The sequence below is a fragment of the Trachinotus anak genome, unplaced genomic scaffold (assembly GCF_046630095.1).
Source record: "Trachinotus anak isolate AG129_WGS33_773 ecotype Australia unplaced genomic scaffold, CSIRO_AGI_Tana_v1 ptg000002l, whole genome shotgun sequence".
In the NCBI taxonomy this organism is placed as follows: Eukaryota; Metazoa; Chordata; class Actinopteri; order Carangiformes; family Carangidae; genus Trachinotus; species Trachinotus anak.
Window position 1 is genome coordinate 4466615 of NW_027273853.1, and position 22480 is coordinate 4489094.

General features: G+C 38.6%; 1 protein-coding gene across 1 annotated transcript in view; it reads left to right on the forward strand.

Annotated features, from left to right (window-relative positions):
* Positions 1 to 5846: 5846 nt before the first annotated feature.
* The window catches only part of LOC139629120 (ethanolamine kinase 1), a 29863-nt gene continuing 13229 nt past the window's right edge, over positions 5847 to 22480 (forward strand). Inside the window, exons 1-5 of the mRNA XM_071491530.1 lie at positions 5847 to 6475; positions 12002 to 12264; positions 13640 to 13792; positions 20549 to 20697; positions 21145 to 21228. Of these exons, the coding sequence (XP_071347631.1) occupies positions 6335 to 6475; positions 12002 to 12264; positions 13640 to 13792; positions 20549 to 20697; positions 21145 to 21228 (790 nt within the window). The 5' untranslated portion in view covers positions 5847 to 6334. The remainder of the gene's footprint in view (positions 6476 to 12001; positions 12265 to 13639; positions 13793 to 20548; positions 20698 to 21144; positions 21229 to 22480) is intronic.

The window sequence follows — 22480 nt, forward strand, 5'->3', positions numbered from 1 at the left end:
TGCATTTTCCTTCTCAGACCTGCAGCACAATTGGGAGAAGTCAAGAGGAGCCGCAGTAAACATCAGTTAAATTAGGAACAGTAAGCACAACAAGACGTCCCATCCACGTCTCTGGTCTGTCAGTGCAAGGGAACATTTAATTGCAGTTGCAAAGTATTTTCTTTCTCCATGTAGATCAATAATGTCTCTGACAATTACCCCCCCCCCCCCCCCCCCCCCCCCCCCACATACACAAGGGCTGAGGCCTGAATCCTGCATGTCACCCTCTTCACATAATGAAGAGACAGCGGGTGTCATGTCTGGACTTGGCAATCTGCTACTGACATGAGAGTTAGAGTATTAAATGGACTAACTGCCGGCTTTACCGTCGAGGAACACTGGTGTCTGAGCCCAATGATTACCGCGGCCCCAAACAAAAATGACATTTGTCTGACAATAAAATTGGATACTAACCTGTCTGAAAGCTGTCTCCATTTGCCTAGAACAAACGTTGGCGTCGGCAAACAGTTTGACACACTTTCCCCTTGAATGCATAGAGAAGGCGAAGCCATCCTTTGGCTCACGGTAATGGCCCCTCATTGTTGGCCGCAGAGGATGTAGCGCTATTCATACCGGTGGATGATTGAAAAGAAAATTGAATCCCTTTTGATGTGATAAATGTGTCTATTACTGCATTTGCACACAAAATGTCGGTGGAAATTATAGTGGGGAGGCAGGGCTCAGAAGGGAAAATACATAGGGATGGCATATTTTCTAGCCTTGATTGGAGCTGAAATATAAATATACTGTACCGGTAGATGAAATGAGTCCAAGCTCCCTGATTTTTCCACAGGAACTTCACAAATGAAAGGCCTTGAGAGCCCCAATTGTAAGACTATATAAAAAGGTTAAATGTCTGCATAGCTCTCTCTCTCCTTTTCTCTCCAAAGAGCTGTTTGATAAAGGACACCAACAACTGTTTGCCTTGTAATAAAAGGGAAGTTTCTCTTTTCATAAACTTCAGTTAGTCATGTGCACAATCTCTAAACACACTGGCATTTCATCCACATACATACAGCCAAACACATTATTTGTATACAGTCATAACACAATTTCACACTTTGACTAAATTACATGTACAACAAGCAGCCTTCTACATCAGCATCTCTTCTCTGCATTCTAATAACCATTATTTCATCAGGAAGCGTCTGTGGTGGTGTTAATGAATGAGAGCTCTCCTTGAACAAGAGTTCAGAGTTCTTAGAAACTTCTCAAGAACTGTCTCTAAAGAATGTATTACAACAATCCACACAGTTCAATATTTACTCACAATCCTCCAAATAACAGGCTTCCTCTTGGTATTGAAATATCAAGGTCATCCACACAAATTGGTTCTTTGTGGGACACACCCACTGCGCATCTCAACCAGGCTGTGGTCGAGAAGTGAAAAGAAAATGTTCTTTCATAAGGACTTTAAAAAAAGACTATCACTATGCTAAGAGAACCCGACTGCACTGATACCAGGCTTTTTTCTTCTTTTTTTTTTTAAACCAACTTTATTTGAAACACATGGACAGTAAGTACAGTGACTCAGTGCTGTAGGTCGACAATTCAAATAAAGTTTCCTGTCCAAAACATTACACCTAAGACAAGATGTTTTTGATTTGTACATAAGGCACATTTAACCAGAAGTTACTCATGAAACATGAAAGGAATATACAAGTAGGAATATACAAGTAGAGAAAGTTGAGCCATTAAGAAACAAAACTAACACTAACAAAAATAAAGTTAAACAAGGGGCCCAGACTAAATTATATTCAGACATTAGTACAGAAGTTTCTTGGCATTTTGTACATTTAACAAGTAGAGCAAATTCATTTTTAGTGCATTCTACACATGCATGCAACATTTATGTACATAGTTTTCTGTTCAATGTGCTTGCTCTTCAATATGACTCCTAACTGGATTTGAAAGAAGAAATCTATTTTTATCGATTTTGGAGCTCAGCCCATCATACAAGCATTTCCATAAGTTTTGGATCATGTCAAGTATAAAATAGATGCACTCTTGTGTCTATATTTATGTGGGTTTGTCGTGGCGAAATAACAATGGTACATCACTCTAATGTTGCTGCCACGAGGAATAGTGGGACGGCATTATCTCTTTTACACTTGTAAAGTCCTGTGTATCCTATACTAAAGGAGATAAGAAAGGAAGCGCTGAAGCTCCACTGCTTAGCATTTAGAGACTAAAACCAGCTTTTTTCATGGCTTTGTTACTTCCAGGTAATTTCACTAAGTAAGGAAGTTTCCTAAGAAAAAAAACAATTCGATTGCACTGCAAACCCAGTCCACATCCTGTCCTGTGTCACTTGTGTGTATAGCACATTTTAGACAGTTTTCTTTTTCTTTTCTTGATTTCTGGATGATGATGATGATGATGATGATGATGACAATAGATAAAGATGGTATATGTAAGATTTCTCTGCTGCCAAACATGGTTTCTTGCTGGGAATGGGATGATGAATGGTGATTCACTATCACAAAATAGTGTAATAAGAAGGGATGGGCTGGACATAGCAGGTTAGCATGCTAACTTCAGTAGAACAAATGAAGTGACAGAAATAGAAGAAAATACAGTTAGTAGAAGCTCTTGTTGAGGAAAGGAATGAAGTTGATGATGCTGAACTCACAACATTTCTTCTAGACTGGTAAGTAAACAGCTGCTCATGCAAACGTTGGCTATGTAGCAATAGCAAAAACTTACACATAGCACCTTTAAGGGGTACAACATTTGGTGAATAAAAATATAACATACTTTGTGTATAGTGTTAATTAGCAACTATTAGCATGCTAAGACACTGACCTAAGATAGTATTGTACTGTCTCAGCATTATCATGTTAGCATTGTCATTGTGAGAAAGTTAGCATGCTGACATTACCATTTAGCTAATTCAGCATTCCTTGTAAATGCACCTCTGTTTTGTGAAAGTCTGTGGATTAAATGGTACTGATGTAAACTTCTTCCTGCAGAGAGATTCTTTCATCAGTTTGGCACCAAACTTTTAATAATTTACAACCACAGTAAGAAGAAGACCTGTCTATTTCCTTCCTGATGCTGGCTATTTTTTTTTGTTGTTCTCAGTTTTCCAAAGTTTTACTCACTTGGAAATCTGAAATTTTATTTCATACACTTCACTGTTCAAAACACCAAGACATAACCAACTTTTTCTTACAGTTTCTTGGTCTTTATTTCCCCTCCTCCATACAAAGCATTTAAAGCTAGACTTTTACATAGAACATCTGTTACATTCAAGCTGTTCCTAAAAAAGTTCACAAAATGCTGATTAAGCTGATCATTGCCATGAAAATCTCACAGTACAGCAGAGTTTTAAATCTGGTGTCTTCGGTGCACTGGTGGCTATGTGTTTTATGTCAACCAGCAATGATTGGTTTGCGGGAGCTGAAGAGGGGAGCAGCTGTAGTTTCTGAGACACAGTAGGCCACAATAACTAGGGGTATGGTGGAAAAACCTAGGAGGTGTCAACTATAAAAAAGAAAGCAATCAACGTCACCTTTGGTGTGGCTTTTGCACTTTGAAGAGTGCTACTTGTGCAACTACTCTCACTGCTAGAAGGAGGAGACAGAAGTGCTGCACTACATTTTTAACTATGCTGTTGTATCGTCTGCTGTTTCCTGTACTGGGAAGCTTAGTGGAGTCCTGGATGCCTAGATATTAATTTCTGAGGTAGAGGTAGGGTTATATGAGTTCAGATTTTACCCCAAAACATGGTTATTTTTAAATAACTTTAAGTAAGTTACTTTTCTACAATTTATTTATTTATTTATTTTTTTGAGATTATGACAAGTTTGTAGAAACTATGTAACTCACTAAAAAAACAAATCTCCACCATGAAAATAGTCCCCAACAACTGCACATTTACTTCTGTGTGAGCTAAAAACTACAGTTCCCAGCTGTTTAGGACGCTTATTTAGCCAATAGGAATGAACAGACTTGAGGCTAAAATCCACAGACAGAGCAGAGAAGTCAGAGTCTATCACTTTTCTTGCTTTGGTCTTTTAATTTGATTTATTTGAAATAACCACATATTGGAATATCAGCAGTTTTATCCTTTAAAATGGAAACTTGTAAACATGTTTAAAGTACAACCTGTTTGTATTTGAATTGCTCATTTGGGTCAATCAATCGTTTATCCAGAAATCATGGAAAACAGTTCGTAGCAGTTTCCATAAAAAACAAAAGTAAAGACATATGATCCTTTATCAGCAACAAAATATGATCTGCAAATTTCCCAACAGGGATCAATATTTATAAAAGTATTTTTTATCTTATTATTTTTATCTTTATTTTATGAAATTTAACTCTCTTATTCTATTCTCCTTCTGCTCATTTTATTTCCACATTTTCCTAAATATTTATAACTGATGTTTCTATTGCTCTCAGGACTTGAGTGAAAAAACCCTTAGTCTAGGTCAAAAGAAGCTCAAAAGAAACTCTGGCAACATTAACTCAGTCTTGTTACTGTTTCCTGATGTCTCCTAGTTCAACTAGTACTTTGTTGATCCTTTCATAAATGATTAATTTTCAAGGATCAAAGGCCCAAACGTTAATGTTTGCGTTCACCATATTAACAATGATGAGGAAGAAAAAAAAGAGAGACACTGAGCATACAGTAAGTGAATCTGTCTGAGAAGTGTCTTAACTGTATATAAACGTATGCATGGGATATCGTGTGTGTTGTCTCTCTTTTTTTTTAAACCAGCCCTCTTGTTGAGCTGGACTAGAGAGCACATGCAGTAACACGAACACTGACTCCACTACTCTATTCTACCGCCTGACCCTTACATTTTTAATCGAGACACTCATCTCTCTTTCAATACACAAAATCTTTGATGATGAGACGCTCTTTGATGGCAAGTGAATTTCATTTGCGTCTAAAAGCTTGAAAAGTATTCAGTTCAAGACGATCACCACATTCGTGACTTCTAGGCAATTGCTGTAATGATGCAAAATGGTAAACATTGGCCCAACATCTAAATAATTTAACAGACTGAAAACATGCTGCTCCAATGTTTATGAAATTCGTCTTGTGTTTACAGAGTGATCATGTTGAAATGTTCCATGGCATTGAGCAAGCATAAAAGGTCATGTTTGAATGAACCAATTGTATGGCTCCTCTAGATTTCACGATGACTCGGTGCAGACAATAGACTCCACCCTTATGAAGTCTTTGCTGGTGCACACCAGCCAAATGAAATACATCTGAAAAATATTTGGGGAATTAAAAGTCATCTTGCCGGCCTGATTTTTGCCACATACTTGCTTTTAGCCTGAATGAAGTTGAATGAAGTAAACTGTAACCTAAATTCTAGATATCGCCTGAGGGACTTGCTGCAGAGACGTTTGCAGCATGCTCAGTTTTAATGTTAGAACAGCACGATGGGGCATCGAGTATCAGTGCTGAAAGTGACTGCAAAGAGAGCTCGGTTTTTTGGAGAGAAAATATGCTGAGTTCAATTAGGACACAAGTGTCTGCTCTTCGTGGCCGACAGCGCAGACTGCCATCTGTTTGAATGGATTACAGACATCCAATGGTGAAAAGTTAATTAATTTCAGGCCTTTTTTAAAAAAAAAAATTGCATTTCAAAGTTCACTCAAAGATTTTTTTTTTAGTGAAGTAGTAATTGAAATTACACTTTTTGACTTTTGTTTTTGATAAATCATTAACATCTTACAGTAAAATGTGGTTATTTTTTAATTTCATTAAATTACTATTTGTAGGAATTTCTCTTATAACGGCACATTAGAATCACTCTGATGTGGTGTGGTCGATGGTGAAATGAATGAATAATTAATAAGAAAAGAGCTGTAATGAAACAAACCTTTAATCACCATGTTTCACCCAAAATCAACATTTGTGTCTCCCTCTGACTTCTGTTAAACACATACACGTGCCTACAGCAGAACTCCGACCACCAGAGGTTAATGTGTAAGCTGTGCAGCAGTGGGGATGAAGATGCCCATAGGAACATTGGCCCCTGATAAGCAAGCCTGGCTGCTGCTGAGTCACTGGACATACAGTGGACAATGTCAGTGACATGCAAAGACCACTGATGGCTCTTGAATTGTTCTGACAACAGATGTTAGGGCTCCGTTGTGCATTATATCACCATCATAAAGAAGATTTTTTATGAAGAAGAAGAAGATGTTTTGATGAACTGGTTTGTCTGGACGTTACTCAGCTGGACTTTGGTCTGAACGTCACTGAACAAATTCTGGGCCTCAAAGTTTCTGAAGGTAAAATTTCTAAGACTTTTGATCTGCTTTGCTGAAAATGGACAGTGGATCTGCTGGTGCGAGGAACCAGCTTCTCCATGTGGACATCCACATTGATGAGCATGAACCTCAGAGAGGAGTCCTGGACCTTCTCAGCAGACTCCGTCCTCACTGGAAGGCACAGGACATCCAGATGAAGGCAAGTGACTCTTTGCGTCTCCAAATGTATGAATTATCTGCCATTCATTGATAGCTATGGCATTTATAAAAACCTTAACTTCATATGTTTGATTGAAGTTTGGTCACTGAGATGAACTTAAACTAATTCTTGTGATCCTGCACTAAACTGTCAGAGCAACATAAACAATGCATCTTAATATATTTTTATGTTGCTTTGCTGTGAGCTGGTCAACCTTTACAGTCTTAGTACAGGAATTAGGGCCAGGTTTTCAGGGCGCTGCTCTTCCCTCAGAGAACCCCTGATCAGGTCCTAACTCCAAGGGTGGGAATGGAAGGCCTCACTAATGCTGCATTCATGCAGTCTCAGCAGAAACACCAATTTACTCTAACTTCTTTACCACAAACAAACTTGTATAGTGTTTGTAGAATTAGCTGAATTGATTGCATTAGGATTTTATTTTGATATAATTGCCAGCGATGTTGCACTTGCAGCCATTTTGCCGACAGTTTGTTGATGTGTCTTCAGCTGTTGGGGATGTCATAGGTGTCAGACATTTACAATATCTTCAACTAAAAATCACAGGTCGGAGCTGGTTATAATTACAATTTAAATGAAATGACACATCACATGACCCCCAAACCTTATTTACATATCAGGTTACAATAAGTTCATATTCAAGTATAACTTTCATTTGGTGCCTCTCTACAAACCCTGACTTAGATATTGATCATTAAGTCATAACTTTGCATTAGAATCAGCAAACCTTGAAGTGACATGACAATAATGACCCTGCATCATGAATGTCACTCTGTCACTTGTAGTAACTTGATTGTAAAGATATTAGTTGTATAAAATGTGTCTCTTAAGGGAAAACTGCAGCAGTGTTGAGAGAAAATATGTTTATATAAACATGTGGTTTGGGTGGGCATGTTGGGCGAAACATCAAATAAGACTTGATTCATTTTATACACTGGCCCTGAGAGCTCAACACACTGCAACTTAAGAAAACACACGCAACCAGACATAACACAAGCAAATCCAGAAAACATCTGCATTAATTTGTTTCCAGGGGACACAAAAAGTGATGAACCCATCTGGGACGCACTTGCATGGATGTGTTATAATACATGGATTATAATACATCCATACACACTTGTTGTTCAATGCTTTTAACTTCAAAAGTCACAAATCATTAAACAACAACAGTGTCCCAGCCAGGTTTCATCATTTTCCAGTTTCCCCTGGGAACACTTCCATTGTGTTGTGAGTATTTGTAGCAGATTGATGAAAATGTTTTCTGAATTTGTCTGTTTTTTCTCTTTGCATGTGTTTTCTTAAGTTGCAGTGCATTGAGCTCTCAGGGCCACTGTAATTTTAGTATTTAAAATAATAAAAGCAGACAATATTGATCTATTCACAAGATGAATCCGATTCAGTCTCCCTCCTTTACCCAAAGCATCCGAGCTGTTTAGTGCTATAATGTGGTGATTGTGTGTCAGTGTTTGTGCAGTGTTGTGCTTCATTTGTGATACTGACCCCTGTAAAAACTGTTGAAGTACGGTCGTAACTAAACTCACAGTTGCAGGTGTTAATGCACTAACTCACCACAGGTGTTTCCAGTTACCCTCTCAGGAGTGTGTTCTGCACACTGGCCACGCTCACTGATTGACATCTGATTCTCTTTGCTTGTTTTCATTACACCTGTCAGCAGGGTTACTCCTGTAATTGGCTGTGGCTCAGATTGGCTTTTGAGCAGTAAGTTGAGACAGTAGCAGAAGCTATGGAGAGCTGCATGGTGAGGAAGAAATGAACTGAGTTGTACCAGAGAAGGATGAAGGTCAACGCTGAACATTTTGAACGACTGTGTCCCTGTAGTCTTTGTTCAGGCCAAACTTTTTGTAACTTTCGTCAAAGACAGGATCCACTTTTCACATGAAACTAGCTATGACAGTTTCTACACCCATCAAGAGACTGAAGATCTTTTCCTCTTTCTCAACACAGTTCTGTCCAACTTTTATTTAAAAGATGAGTGGGTGGGTATATGAGTGGTTTGATGGCACGCCACATTACCTATGGTGCTTGAGTTTCACTGTTGCTAAACTATTGTTTTAACTTTGTAGGAAAAAATATAGAACTACATCACAAAACAATATCTGCATATTGAATAATGCCAACAATACAGGTTATGATTTTTCAAAAATAAAAGCACTGGTAAAGCTAAATAAAAAGCACACATCAATAAAATGTAAAAGTTATTGGTGGTTAAGGTTGCAAAAAGTCTGTCTTGTCTGTTTGCTAAAAATGACAGAGCCCAGCTGTTCAAGGACATGATTCAGCATTTTTAAAGTTTAACTTAACTACAATAACAATAACACAAATATAGAATATCAATAGCTCTATCCTTACAAATTAAAAGTCATGATCTTAAAGTACAACAATTAGGATTGTCATTTGGAAAAAATAAAAATAAACCACATGTGAAATTATACAGTAAATTTGCATATTGAATAATAATAAATACATTGGTTTTCAAAGTAAAAGCACACTGTGGAATAGCTCAATGAAAATCACACATGGCAATAACATGTATAAATATAAATAAAAATATAATGTCACAAACTGCACTATATAGAAAGACTTCACAAAGTTATTACACCAGCAGAAAAGCCAAGGTAACTGGATAACAAAAGAGAGACTTTTTCTTTCTTTCTTTTTCTTTCTTTTTTTTAAACCCTGGGCACAGATGTGTAGATGTTGTCAGTACAGAATAATCCCATTCTGGTCCCATGTGCAAACACAAGGTCCAATCTTTCAGAGAAATTGGGTTTATGTTTGTTGGGTGACAGCACACTGGATGGGTGACCTCTCAATCTACACCAGGTCCAGTAATGTACACAAAGGAGTAGATGTTTCCCTTCAGTCCTCAGGCCCCAACAGCCTCTTTAATGATGTTTTGTGTTCATCTGATTGGAATATACAGAGTGCAAAGGGAAGGACAGACAGTTCTGACTGCTACACCTGTGCTTTTAACTGTTAGTTTCTCCCTTTAAGTTACTTTCTTTCATGTCTTGTATTCATATTTATCTATTTGACTGTTCAGTTTTATTATTTTGCCCCCCTGTAATACACATTGTAATTTTTTGACACTTTAACTTAAAACAGAATGCAAGACAATTTTTCACGAGAGGCGTAAAATAAATATATTAAGATTTTAAAGAAATTAAGAGATTAAAAAGACAATATAATATATATGCTCATTTAGAGTACGTTTAGAAAGTGCTCTTAATAGCATGTGCTTGTTTTTAAATGTCCTAAAATTTAAATTTTTTTTTTTTAATTAATTGTATCAAATATTGTAAAATGCAATGATTTTCATGTAAATAGATATACAAAATATAATTATTAATATGATATATAAAACTCAGAGACAAAAGGAATTCAATAGCATCCTCAAAGCCAGTGGAAAGTGTCCACATGGCACCTCCATCCACTATATAAATAGTTGATCAGATGTCAAGGTGAGCCTGTGTGTTCACTTTCCTTCCAGATGAAAAACTGTTGTCTGCAGGTCCCATCTGAGGCTCAGAAAATGCCTTGGAGACTGTGGCAGAGAATGAGAGACTTTGAGAAACCACTGAATGACAACAAATGTCCAACGAGACCTTTGCAGGCAAACACTGGTCACTGTGGGATTGTAGTGTACACACACAGAGCCGTGCAAGGCTGCGCTGCAAGTGTCATCTTTAAGCTGTCTGCAGCTGGATGTCTATTAACATTTCTGTCATTTAGCCACTGTTGCACGTGTGTCTGTTTTTCTGCGTGTCAGTTTAATTTGATACTCGTTTATTTTTTGTTGTTTTTTAAGTGTAAGTGCAAAAAAGAGAGAGATCCAAATGTGAGTTTATAGCTACATAAAGGTGTTTTATTATTTCAGTTCTTTACATGTTAGTCTCATTCTGTGTATATAATGTTTGTTTTGTTCACATCCATTATCTTATATATTGACTATTGATCCAAATGAATTGGTTTACATTAAACACAGATTTACTTTCTTGTTAAAACCACCAAACACAAAAAAACGGACTCCCCCACCCCCTCTCCTTCTGGGTATTGAGTATGTGCACTGTAGCTTCCAACTTCCCATTAAGCACAATGCAAACAGCAGACTACATATGGCAACTTCATCATATACACAGAGTCCAACCATTACTGCTGTGCTTGATAAACAAACTGGGACAAGATTCTAGGTGTGAGTTTGTCTGTGATAATTTCATTAACTTTATTTAGGAATTTGCACCATGTGAACACAGTGCAAACTACACATTTCAACATGAATGCAGGGCCCATCTTGTTTGATGCTGTTGTGAATTCTCCTGCAAATATGCAAATGAACCATTTGACCAAAAACCAACTGATGCACAGTGAACCTGATACTTTGGGTGACTCATGCACAGTCACCCACTCTGCACTGTTAGTAATCCAGACTTATACATGATCCTGCAATGTGATTATTATTATTATTTATTATTATTATTATATTATTAGCTTATTTTTACTGAAACATCACTTTGACCTCACTCTTTTGGTACCAGCACTGTTAATACCCCAATAAGTGATCAATAGATTAATAACAGTAAATAACTGATCCTCAATGGTGCAATGTAACAAGTATTTGTTATACTACATTATTATACATAAGATTTTTCATATTATCAAATTATGAAATATGATACATTGTTAAGGAATAAACCACAAGTGGTACTTTAAGTTATTCAAATTCAGTGCCACACTGACAATATTAAAAGGACTTACTTCCTGCATCATTTTACACACAGTATTTTCTTTTTGATATTTCAAGTACATTTTGCTGCAAATATGTGTATGTATTTATGTACATAAAATTCCTAATGAGGGGCTTATACCTGAGTATTTTTACACAGTGGTTTTGCTGTTTTTATTCATCTTAATAATACTAGATAATTTTTTCCACCCCTGCTGATCCTTCATGTCTTGTGGGCATGACCGCTTTATATGTATTTAAGAAATCCAGGATTGAATATGTTCAGATGCAGGACACAGGTATTGTCTCAAGTTTCTTTTCAAGTATACAAATCAGCAGTTGCTGGTGAATGATCTCTCTGTTTCTGTAGCTTTCTATATTTTTCACGAGGCTGTGTCTCTAATGGAAGGTTTAAAGGAGATTTTAGGTAATGAGCCATAACGGTGGGGAATTAGTGGCCTGTAAAATGATACTGTACCAGAGGCTGTAATCCACAGTCCTGAAACCAAACATATGGCATCTGTTGGCTGCTTTTATTTACCCTGTAAAGCTCCATGTTTAGTGCAATTGTCCAAGATTGTAATGCGCAAACGGTAACTCAGACTGGTGTTGAACAGAGTGACCCATTAAACTTCACATGTATTTCACTTACACAGTTACAATTACTGCCTATACCATAAACTATACCATGAAGTGTCTCACTTGCTTTGTTTCAACATATATAACTTTTTTCTGTATAATTTTCCCTTTTCCTTTTCTTCCAGACGTTCACAGAGGGCATCACCAACCAGCTGATCGGCTGCTACGTGGGCTCTCTCCAGGAGCCTGGTTGTATACTGGTGCGGCTGTACGGCAGAATGACAGAGCTCTATGTGAACCGGGACCGGGAGGTGGAGATGTTCCAGGTCTTCCACGCCCACGGCTGCGGTCCACAGATCTACTGCAGCTTCCAGAATGGCATCTGCTATGAGTTTGTTAGAGGAAAAGTGCTGGATGATGAGCTGCTCCGGCAGCCCTCCATCTACAGGTCTCTGCCAGAGCAGCTTTAACATTTTCATGAAACTTGATGTGATCACAGATGAACATGTATGTGCTGTTTTTTATTTTTTTTAAAAAGCTGATAACTGAACTGTTCATGCAGCAGTAAGACGACCATCGTCCAGTGTTACAATGTGGTTATTAAAACGAGAAAAAAGGTGACATAAGAAGTTAATCAAAATTCACTTTGAGTCAGGTCTGAAACAAATCACAGTCACATTTACAACTCTGTGTAAGATTGAGCTTCAACATCAAGTTTGTTTCTGTTTTTAAAGGAATTAGAGAAGAGTAATAGAGCAAAATTGAAATGAAAAAAATATGTAGGGGAGACTGGGGATAGTTGTAACATTTTGGACATTTCTCATGTGTCTTGGAGCTCTATAAAACCAATTTAATTCATTACTATTTTCCACACTGAGGTAAATAAATGTTAAACAGGTAAAGAGGTGTTGGTACAAAGCTGTCTTAGATACAAACACAAACAGTGGCATTCACACTTCAGATCATATTGCATTTATTACATTTGTGGCTACGTACTGACACTAAATGGACCTTAATGAGTGAGTTGTTATATGAAACAATATGTTCAGTCATAGCCAGTGAGCTGTGAGTGTCATGATACAGCACAACATTGTGGACTTCACCACTTTCACAGGGCTACTTATTTTAAATTTCAGTTTTATTAGTTAAAACATAATATGCCAGTTAAGATATCAGGCACCACAGGCTTGATGTGTGATCTATTTCCTGTGATGGCTGTTCAATCAAAGCCACCAGTATCATAAAAAAACTCAATTGTTTTCAGGTCAAACAGGTTTATTATTGAGAATAATGTGAAACCTTCATCATTTGTTTTCTAAGAAAACAGTTGGAGGTCATTGTTGGAGGTCAGCTGTGTGAGTATATTTCAGTTGTGCTGATGCAGGTGGGTTTTTTATTTTTATTTTAATTATTTCAGTTGAGTCATGTTTCATGTTGAGCAATGTTGTTTAGTCATGGCCCCTGGCCCATTCATCACTGTGATGATAACAGGCCAGCATCATTATTCTCACCACAGGACATTAGGACACAACACAGCCCGCCAAGGCTGAACAGCCAGGGCCATGATAGACATCAATCACCCCGCTCTGCCTGATACCCTCTGTGGCGAATACCCAGAAAACTGTATGTCACCACTAGGATGCCTCAAGAATGAGCACTCTGCTGGTCAAAAGGTCACAAATGCAACAAGGCCCATTTTTTGAAAAGAAGAACAAGATAAGAGCACTAAATGGAAAGGGAGTTGTGTGTCTACTCTGATAATGGCTGTTTGGGCAATAACAGCGTCAGGCAGGCTCATCTGAGAAAATGTTGTCTCTCCGCAGATTGATCGCAGCAGAGATGGGGAGAATCCACTCGATCCAGCCAAAATGTGGTCTGTCTGCTGAACCTCTGCTCTGGACGAAAATGTCCCACTTTCTCACACTGGTGCAGAGCAGTATCAGCAGCAGCCCGGCTGAGCAGCGCTGCACGAAAAGGTACGACTCATGACAAAATGATCTCAGTGTATTTGTAGTTTAGAAACATACATTTAAGCCTGGAGAATTGCTTAGTCGTTAGTGATTGTAGATATAAACTGGAACATGACTCTGCAGCTGTATGACCTGTATATAAACACATTTATTGACAACAAGATTTTGGTTGACAGTGACAGACTTTCTAAGCTGCAGTGTCAAGGTTTACGTTCAGGTTGAGGGCTTTACTTATATTCACAACTAAGGAGCAAACCAGAGAAGCACTATATTTAACCAGAGGAACAGAAAGACCCTCTCAGGGGTTTGGGCCTGGCAGAGATAAACCTGAAATCTGGAAACAGAAAATCAAAAAGCAGTAACCAAGAGCAGCCCAGCCAGCTGACCGTCCACTAAACCCGTCCCCCTCAACAGCAGCTTTCTGATCCTACCATAGCAACTGTAACTAAGCATGGCAGGTCTGTCAAGCTTTGGATTTGTCCACAAGCTTAAAAGTTTAGACGGGTGTTGTCATCTTTTTCATTTTTTTCAGCCTTCTCCCAAACCAAAAACACAAGAGTAAAAGTGTAAGGAAGGGATTAAATGGTGTGTTTATCTGCTCTGAAATTAGCTGAAAACATTAGCACGACTGGCTTACTAGCTTAATACAAATTGTACTAACTTATAAACACACTCATTAGAAATTCTGCGTACATTAGTAGTTATTAGTAAAATAAAAAAAACTGCAGCAAAAAGTATTTCAGAGGCCAAGAAGCACATCATTGATTAGCTACATTAGTTTAATGTTCTGCACACATATATAGTGCGGACACAGACTTTTCATCGAGGGTCTGCAGGTTTAGCTTTAGTCTTTAAGACCCTTTCACAAGATTCATGTTTTAAGACGAGCCAGCTGGAACCATTAAATATCAGCTGGAGACATTTTCAACCAGCTCATGCAGCCACAGTATCTTCAGTTTCATTAGCAAGTTAGCTAATTAGCCTGAGACAGCCTGTCTCTGTTTATTTCTGCCTGAAATCAAGGATCCACTGTTTCAAAAATTACAAAAAAATAGTCATAGTACTTATTATCTAGGCTCATTATCAGAGAGCGCGACAGGTGCAGCAGCAGTGACTAAGAGAGGGCGGGGTTTAGTGGATGGTCAGTTGTCCTCTCAGGTGTGCCGTAGGAAAGGTTCAAGTTAAAGTCTCAGTGAGAGCAGACAGCTGTCTATCATCCACTCAGTTTTATACCAATCTCTCCAGGGCTTCTGTTGTACCTCAGTGGTGGATCTTTGCCGTCATCCCTTTGATAGAAACCAGCCACATTTTCCACATTTTTATCTTTGAGGCTGCTGCACTTCCACTGATGCCTTATCATTTTCTCACATGCCAAAGGTACATTTCTCAAACCTGCTCCTCTTCACCCGTATATTGTCTTAAGTAACCAGACAGCGCTGGCGTTGTTGTGTAGGCACGTTCACCTCTCACCATGTGGATGGAGGCCAACTCTGTGAGCTGTCATTGGTCAGAGGGACGAGGAGGGGGAGTGGTCTCCGTGGCAATGACATTGCATTATCTCTGACAGGGGTCATGGGGTGAGAGGTGAGAGGGGCGCTCCAGACACTACAAAGAAACAGACGCTCGGCCACAAGCTTCCTGCAGAGCTCTCCCTTATCGGTCAAACGTTCAACCTTGTTTAGGTTTGCAGTGAAGGGGTCGGAAGTCCACCCAAACTGAAGCTGCAAGGCCCAGAGTATCTGAGTCGCTTTCGACAACAACTGGAGCTTCTTTTTTGAGTTTTAGCAAGTGGTTAAAGCCATTTGTACCAGACTGAGTCATCGATTAAAGAGAAGATATGATATGATATAAGCCCTTTTTCAGACAGACAAACGGCCCACAAAGATCTAAGAGAAAGCCAGCATAGCTAAACTTCTTTGTCATGAGGAAGACAAGAAACAGGCACCCATTCTCATTCTCAGTCAGCATTTTCTGGTTCATCTGTTTCCTTATTATAAATCCTTTTTGGACCATTCAGATTTTTATTTTGTTTCTAGTATGATCCAGGAATGTTTTCAGCAAATACAACCTAAAATTACCACAAGTATGCAGAAATAAATCTTGCATCAATTTAGCCAAACCTTTTGAATCTCACATTTTTAATTTCATCACCAACAATTCAAAACTCTCAAAGTGTAAACATTTGATTCGTTGAGAATTTAACACACAAACAGAAAAGTAATGAGATGCACTTTTAAATGTCACAAGAGATTTCTGTTAATTAACCAAAGCCTACTCTCACAATTCACTCATTTTTCTTTTCATGTTTGAAAGTTTTACACAGAACTTCCAAAACTTCAGTTTAAGACGTTTTCATTTGTACAATGTGCTGTTCTGCATACAATTAGATACCAAAAGCAAAGAGCGTGTGGATGAATCAGAATCTGACTGAAATACGCCTCTACAGGAGCAAACTGCACCGCATTTACAGGTCCAATAGATGGTGCTATATTGTGAGACATTTGTGTGACTGAGTGGGTCGACACAGTGTACTGCTACTCTAACACATATAGACGTGCAGAATGATCTGGAATCCATCATCTGCAAGGATATATATAAAAATAAAGAGAAGTGGAGAAGTGCGATAAAGAGATGGAAGGAGTGTTTCGGAATAATTGATCAGATCTGAGATATAAGAAGTTTATTTATGCTTAAAACTCACGTCAATGGTGTGTATTTCTGTTTGTATATTCACTGGTCTCTTGAGTGTGCAACTGCATGTGCGACATGACACACACACACGCAGAAGCAAGGACAGGGAAGAGCAAGAATGGGGGGGACGCAGGAGGGGTTTTAAACAGGCATCAGAGAAACTTTTGTACTTGAGGGTGTATGAGTGCTGGTATGAATGTGATCTTCAGAGGAAATGCTAAAAGAAAAGCAAAGAGAGAGAGCAGGAAGAGGCTGCACCTGCAGAGGAGGTCTTCAGCTCTCAAGCCACCCGCTGTGCGAAGAGAGAGACAGATAGAGAGACAAAGAGAGAGAGGGAGAGAGGGAGCAAAAGAGGCTGCAGCAGCTGCAAGGTTCGGCGAGAGAGAGAGAGGGAGAGAGAGAGAGAGAGCACAGGAGAAGTCAGAGATGGGAAAGAAAAGAGAGAAAAGCAATGGAAAGCAAAAGTGCAACCTCTTCTTCTCCCAAAGGCCCCCTGCTACGTCTCCCGTTTGCACTTCCATGAATCGTGTAAAACCGCAAAGAGGGGGAAAAAAAAAAATCAGTAGTGCTCGGCTGGTGTTTGAAATCATATGTAAATAAGGCACATTGATAATGAAGCGCCAGAGGAGGAAATTCCACTAATTACCTCACAGAGACTTGACAGGGAGCAGGAGGCGAACATACTTGATGTACTGTGCTTCATGAAAAGAGAGAGGAAAAGATCTGATGGCAAGACGACAGGTTTCCATTTAAAGTCAATGGAGGTCTTTCATTTAGCTTTTGACTCCGAGTAATCGTGGGTTTCTATAGTAAAGTCGGTTTGTCAAGTTAAAGAAATGGATGGGCTGAAAAGGAATCAGGGCGATTCACCCCTCGCCTGTGTGTTTTAATTCGCATTAGAGTGAGAGATAGATAAATTATGCGTGTCGGAGGGGGTCGATTTCAACTAACAGAAAGATTTCATAGGCGAGGAGATGTGAGAGACACTCTGACAGCTATACACGCTAGGCCTACATTTATTTGAAAATGCAATTTGGAATTCAATTTTATAGAATTGACAATAGAAGTAAAACAACTCTCTCTTTTCTCAATAAAAGTATCAAAAAGATCAAAACTGAAGCAGGAAACGGTTTAGATCTCAGCCTGCTTTTATTCAGCCAGTCCCTCCTCCATCTGTCCATCCCCAGCAGGAAGGAAGAAGCGACGACGTAGAGGAAGATAACATACAAAAATGACCTGTTGTGTTGTTGCAGATGAGTAGGAGGACTTGTATAAGGCGGTTGTGTCACGACTATAAACAAGGCTCCACTCTGCTGCTTTTATTGTGAGTTCCTAACAGGCTTCACTAAATTATGTCCACAAGTGTGTATAATACTGGAGCATCTGTTTGTTCCCCTTTGAATAAATAGGTAGTGTTTAAATTACACTGTTTAAATTACCCTCTTGACAACTGAAAAGAAACACACGAAAATTAATTAGGAGACGGATGCTTATACAGCATTTCTTCCATCCAAGGACATTAGTGCCGTCTTTGATAGATCGAGTAATCAGCGGAGTGAAAACAAGGCATGTGACCTTACAAGGGTCCCTGAACCGCCTCGGTTTACAAACATGTTCTTAGAAGAAAAGTGTGGAGTTCATGACAAACCTGGTCCTCCACTCTCTCAGCAAACTCTTTTATTTCCTCCTCCGACTGTGCCATAAGTGAAGTTCAGGGATTTCAGCCTCAGCTGATGTATATCAACACGTTCTTTGTGATTATGCTCAAATTCAGATTTTTCTATTTTAAAGGAGCTATTTGTTGCTACATAGCCAGTGTTAGCATAAGCAGCTGTTTACTGACCAGTCTAGAAAAAACATTGCAGGTTCCAAATCAAATTTCATTCCTTCACTCACTAACAGCTGTCTCCAGAGGTGGAAAGCAACATCAATGTTATCTCTTGTCGCTATCACGTCTTTTCCTCTACTGAAGTTAGCATGCTAATCTGCTAGCCCCAGCTCGTCTTGTCACTTTCTGATAGCGACTCACTGTAGCCTCCGGTCTGCCCTGAAGACGTAGATGTGTTATAACCTCTTGTATTATAAACACAACGATGGCTGAAGCTCTTTTCCAGTGACCTTCACCACCACCCGCTCCTGACAAGAAACCACGTTTGGCAGCAGAGAAAACTCACAATCAGCTCCTTTAAACATTGAGTTAAACTTTACTGGGGAAATCTGGCTTGGGCACAGTGCATGGTTGCTGCATGAAACATTACAAAACATAAAATGTTACATAACAGCAACACCAACAGCAGCAACAAAAGAGATATAAAAAGGAAGATAAAGTGCAAGTGTTAGTAAGTGCTTAGTGTTTAGGTGCGAATATTTATTGCAGGTTGGTGTGTTGCTCCTTGTTCAGTAGCTTAATGGAGGCTGGTACAAATGACCATTTCAAACGGTTTGACTTGCACCTTGGTACCCAGAGTCTTCTACCTGATGGCAGTGATTCATATTCAGGAAAGAGAGGGTGTTGAGAGTCCGAAACATTTTTTTTTGCCTGTTTCATAACGGCCTGCTTGTACAGGCTTTGTATCGGCTTATATTCTCTCTTCCCTATAATTTTCATTGCCGTTTTGTGCATGTTGGCGAGTTTGCTTTTCAACTGTACTGTTAGATTGCCAAACCATGCAGTGATCCCATATCTGATGAGACTTTGAAACATTGTCCTTTTAAAGCACTGTAGAAAGTCTGTGGTTCTCCTTCCAATCATACAATGAAACAGTACTTTTAGCAGAAAACAGGACACTAACTCCAGACAAATCAAATTCTTTTATAGTGAACAGTGCAGTTAATTGCAGGTGAGTCACAGAGTGTGTGAGGGGAAATTCTCAGTTAGACTGAAGCCTTCAAAAGAAAATCTGAGGAAGACACATAATGGTAGGATGAGGCCTTCTTACAGAACGTTTCAAATGTCTTTAGTTACTTTAATTACCGTATTAATCAAGTCTTTTCCTCTTTGTCATAATTTCAGAAGAATCCCTCCCACGTCACTTGTAAAGACTATCTATGCAAAGCTTTGTTTGCTAATTCAGCTTTTACAAACAAAACATATGATCAGCTTATAAAATGTTGTCACAGGTTAAACCCAGTGGTGACCTTACATACATCCATACATTTTGTATGTTTGTCTGACGTTATCCAAGTTGCCAGATTGTGTATGAAACACAAGCTACTCACACAGTCCGCACACATACAATTTCAACACATCTGTTAACACAACCTGGAAACCCACAACCGAAGTGGTGGTGGGTGTGCAGCCCCTCTCTGAGCAGGCAGGATGTTTGACCGCAGAATGATTCAATTGCTGTTAAACAGATAAACATTACATCAACATAGAGTTAACAAGTTTTGTTTTATTTTAATTTTCTATTTATGTAATGTTTGTTTAAAATTAAAATCTCCTGTATTTTGAAACCTTAATGATGCAGGTACATAATTTAGTTAAATTACACCAGCTCAACCAGCTCCAACAGGGACATACTACGTCCTCATTAATCCATCAGTAACAATCATTCAACAATCGTAGGGGCCATTTGTCTGAGGAACAAGAACATTTACTGCTGACACTTTAATTAGACTAAATTACACTGGTAATAAAACTGCACTTTTACTGAAGTAAGACTTTGAATGCAGGATTTTCTTCCACATCTGTCCACAGTACAATAACCTGTTGGGGCCAAAGTTATAAGAAAGCCAGAGGGTGTGTAAACAACAGTATTCTTGAGTTAAATGTGGAAACCTTAAATAACCTTTTTTTTATTGTTGCTTTTATGTAAAGTTGTGGTGACACATATTGAACAATAACTGACCAGATTTTTTTCTGAAGAATGATGATACCTAAATCTTAACCACAAATATAATGACTAAAGGCTCTTGTTATGAAGCATCATGCACTGGCTAATTACACAACCCCACTGTACCTCCAGCAACAAATCAAAGACACTCCTCATCCATGAAACATGCCTCAAAATGTTAGAGTCTTCACCATCATGAAAGAAAAAGTCATTTCAGTGGTTTTACCTCTTACAGTTCTGCTTCTCTACGAGACGTACCCAGCTTCAAGACTTTGTCAGCAGAAATGGAGTCACTGAAGAGACACCTCTCGCAGATCAACTCGCCGACTGTCCTCTGCCACAACGACCTCCTGACGAAAAACATAATATACAACCACGAAGAGGGTGAGGAACGGGCCAGTCACTGACGAGCAGATTCTCACCAACGCCATAAAACCAAGTGAATACAGTTAAGGATAAAAGGCTGCCTTATTCTACTCTGTGTGATGGAGGAGCCTCAGTCCGTCACTGAAGCTAATTCTCAATTAATGTTAATTAATTAATGTCTCTTTTCATCAGTTTGAAATAATGCAGCTCACAGTCTTCATACCAAACCCATTTTATTGAATATTTTTATCTCATTTGTGGAATCCTTTTTATTATGATTTAATTTTTCTGTCACTTTTTACAAAGATGCCCAGGGTGACTCTCAGTCAAAAGAGGCTCCTTGTTCCTTTGACTCTTACAAGGTCCTGTACTTTGAATAAAAGGAAGGAGAGTCACCTATACCTAAGATGTGTTCGTCACGTTGCCCTGGTAACCACTGCTGCTCTCCCTCTCCTCCTCCATCAGGAATGGTGAAATTCATTGACTATGAGTACGCTGACTACAACTACCAGGCCTTTGATATTGGAAATCACTTCAATGAATTTGCCGGTAGGTCTGTGAGGTGATTTGCCAGAACATATAAGGCTACCTGATGTGGAGCAGATGTTGTATGTACAGGATGTGATGTGTAGAATGATTGTTCAGTTTGTGCTCTCTCTTTAACTATGATATCATTTTATCTTTCTGCCAATATGTGCCATGAAACTGTGTCCTCCATTTGAACATTTGTGGCACAATCATCACTTTAACACTTTTGTATTGTTGTGATTTCATGTCAGCACTTAGTATCTGAAGTAACTGAAGTCATATCTGTCTTGTGCAAACACAACTTTAAATCAAACCCTTAAGAACTGATCAGGATTTTGGCTGGAATGAGCGAAATGTCACACAAACATTCATATGTGGAGGGATAATACAGCTCAAAACAACCCTCAACTTCAGCTGATATTGTAGAATCAGTTTTCAGCTCACAGTGTTATCTGATTTCCATGCGTCTTACTCTCTGGCACTGTGTGAAATTTAATATGCAGGACGTATTTTTTTACTTAAAGGAACAGTAACACTGTAAAGGTGAAAGTCCTTTCTGGAAATGCAAGATTTTAGAAAGTAGCCTATCACAATTAAATGCAGGAATGTGAAGGTTGTAGATTATAATTGCTGCTAAGGCTGAACAATTAATTAAAATATTATTGAAATTGCAATATGGCCATGTCACAGGAGTTGCAGTTTTTTTGATAAGGGTAAAATGTGTTACAACATACCATTATGAATGAAGTGGTGCTACAGAGACGCCCTCGGCCTACAAATCATATTTTCCAGATGTGAGGGCACAAAAATCACATCATTTTAATATTTTTTTCAGTGGAAATAAAATCTAAGAATGACTGTTCCAATTGTGACTCATATAACAATCACAATATCTGCCAAAATAATCACAATGTGATTTTGTTTTTGCATCATCCAGCCCCAACTACTTCTGTAGTCAACAGAGAGCTCATTTCAACCACAGTATGTGGCAATGCATCACATTACATAAGCTTCTGTTTTCTATGTAACCTCCTAATATAAAAGTAACTAGTAATTGCAGGTTTCCAATAAATATAAATAAATATAAAGCAGCAATAGAAGAGAAAAACTCAAGTACAGTAGTAAATGTACTGAGTTACAAGAAACATTAAAATTAGCAGAGGCCTTTTTCACTATTTTCTGACATTTTTTCAACCAAACAATCATCTGAGAGAATTATTGTTGAGGTATTTGATAATCAATAGTTGTCATCTGTGTCCCTTTCTACCAGAAC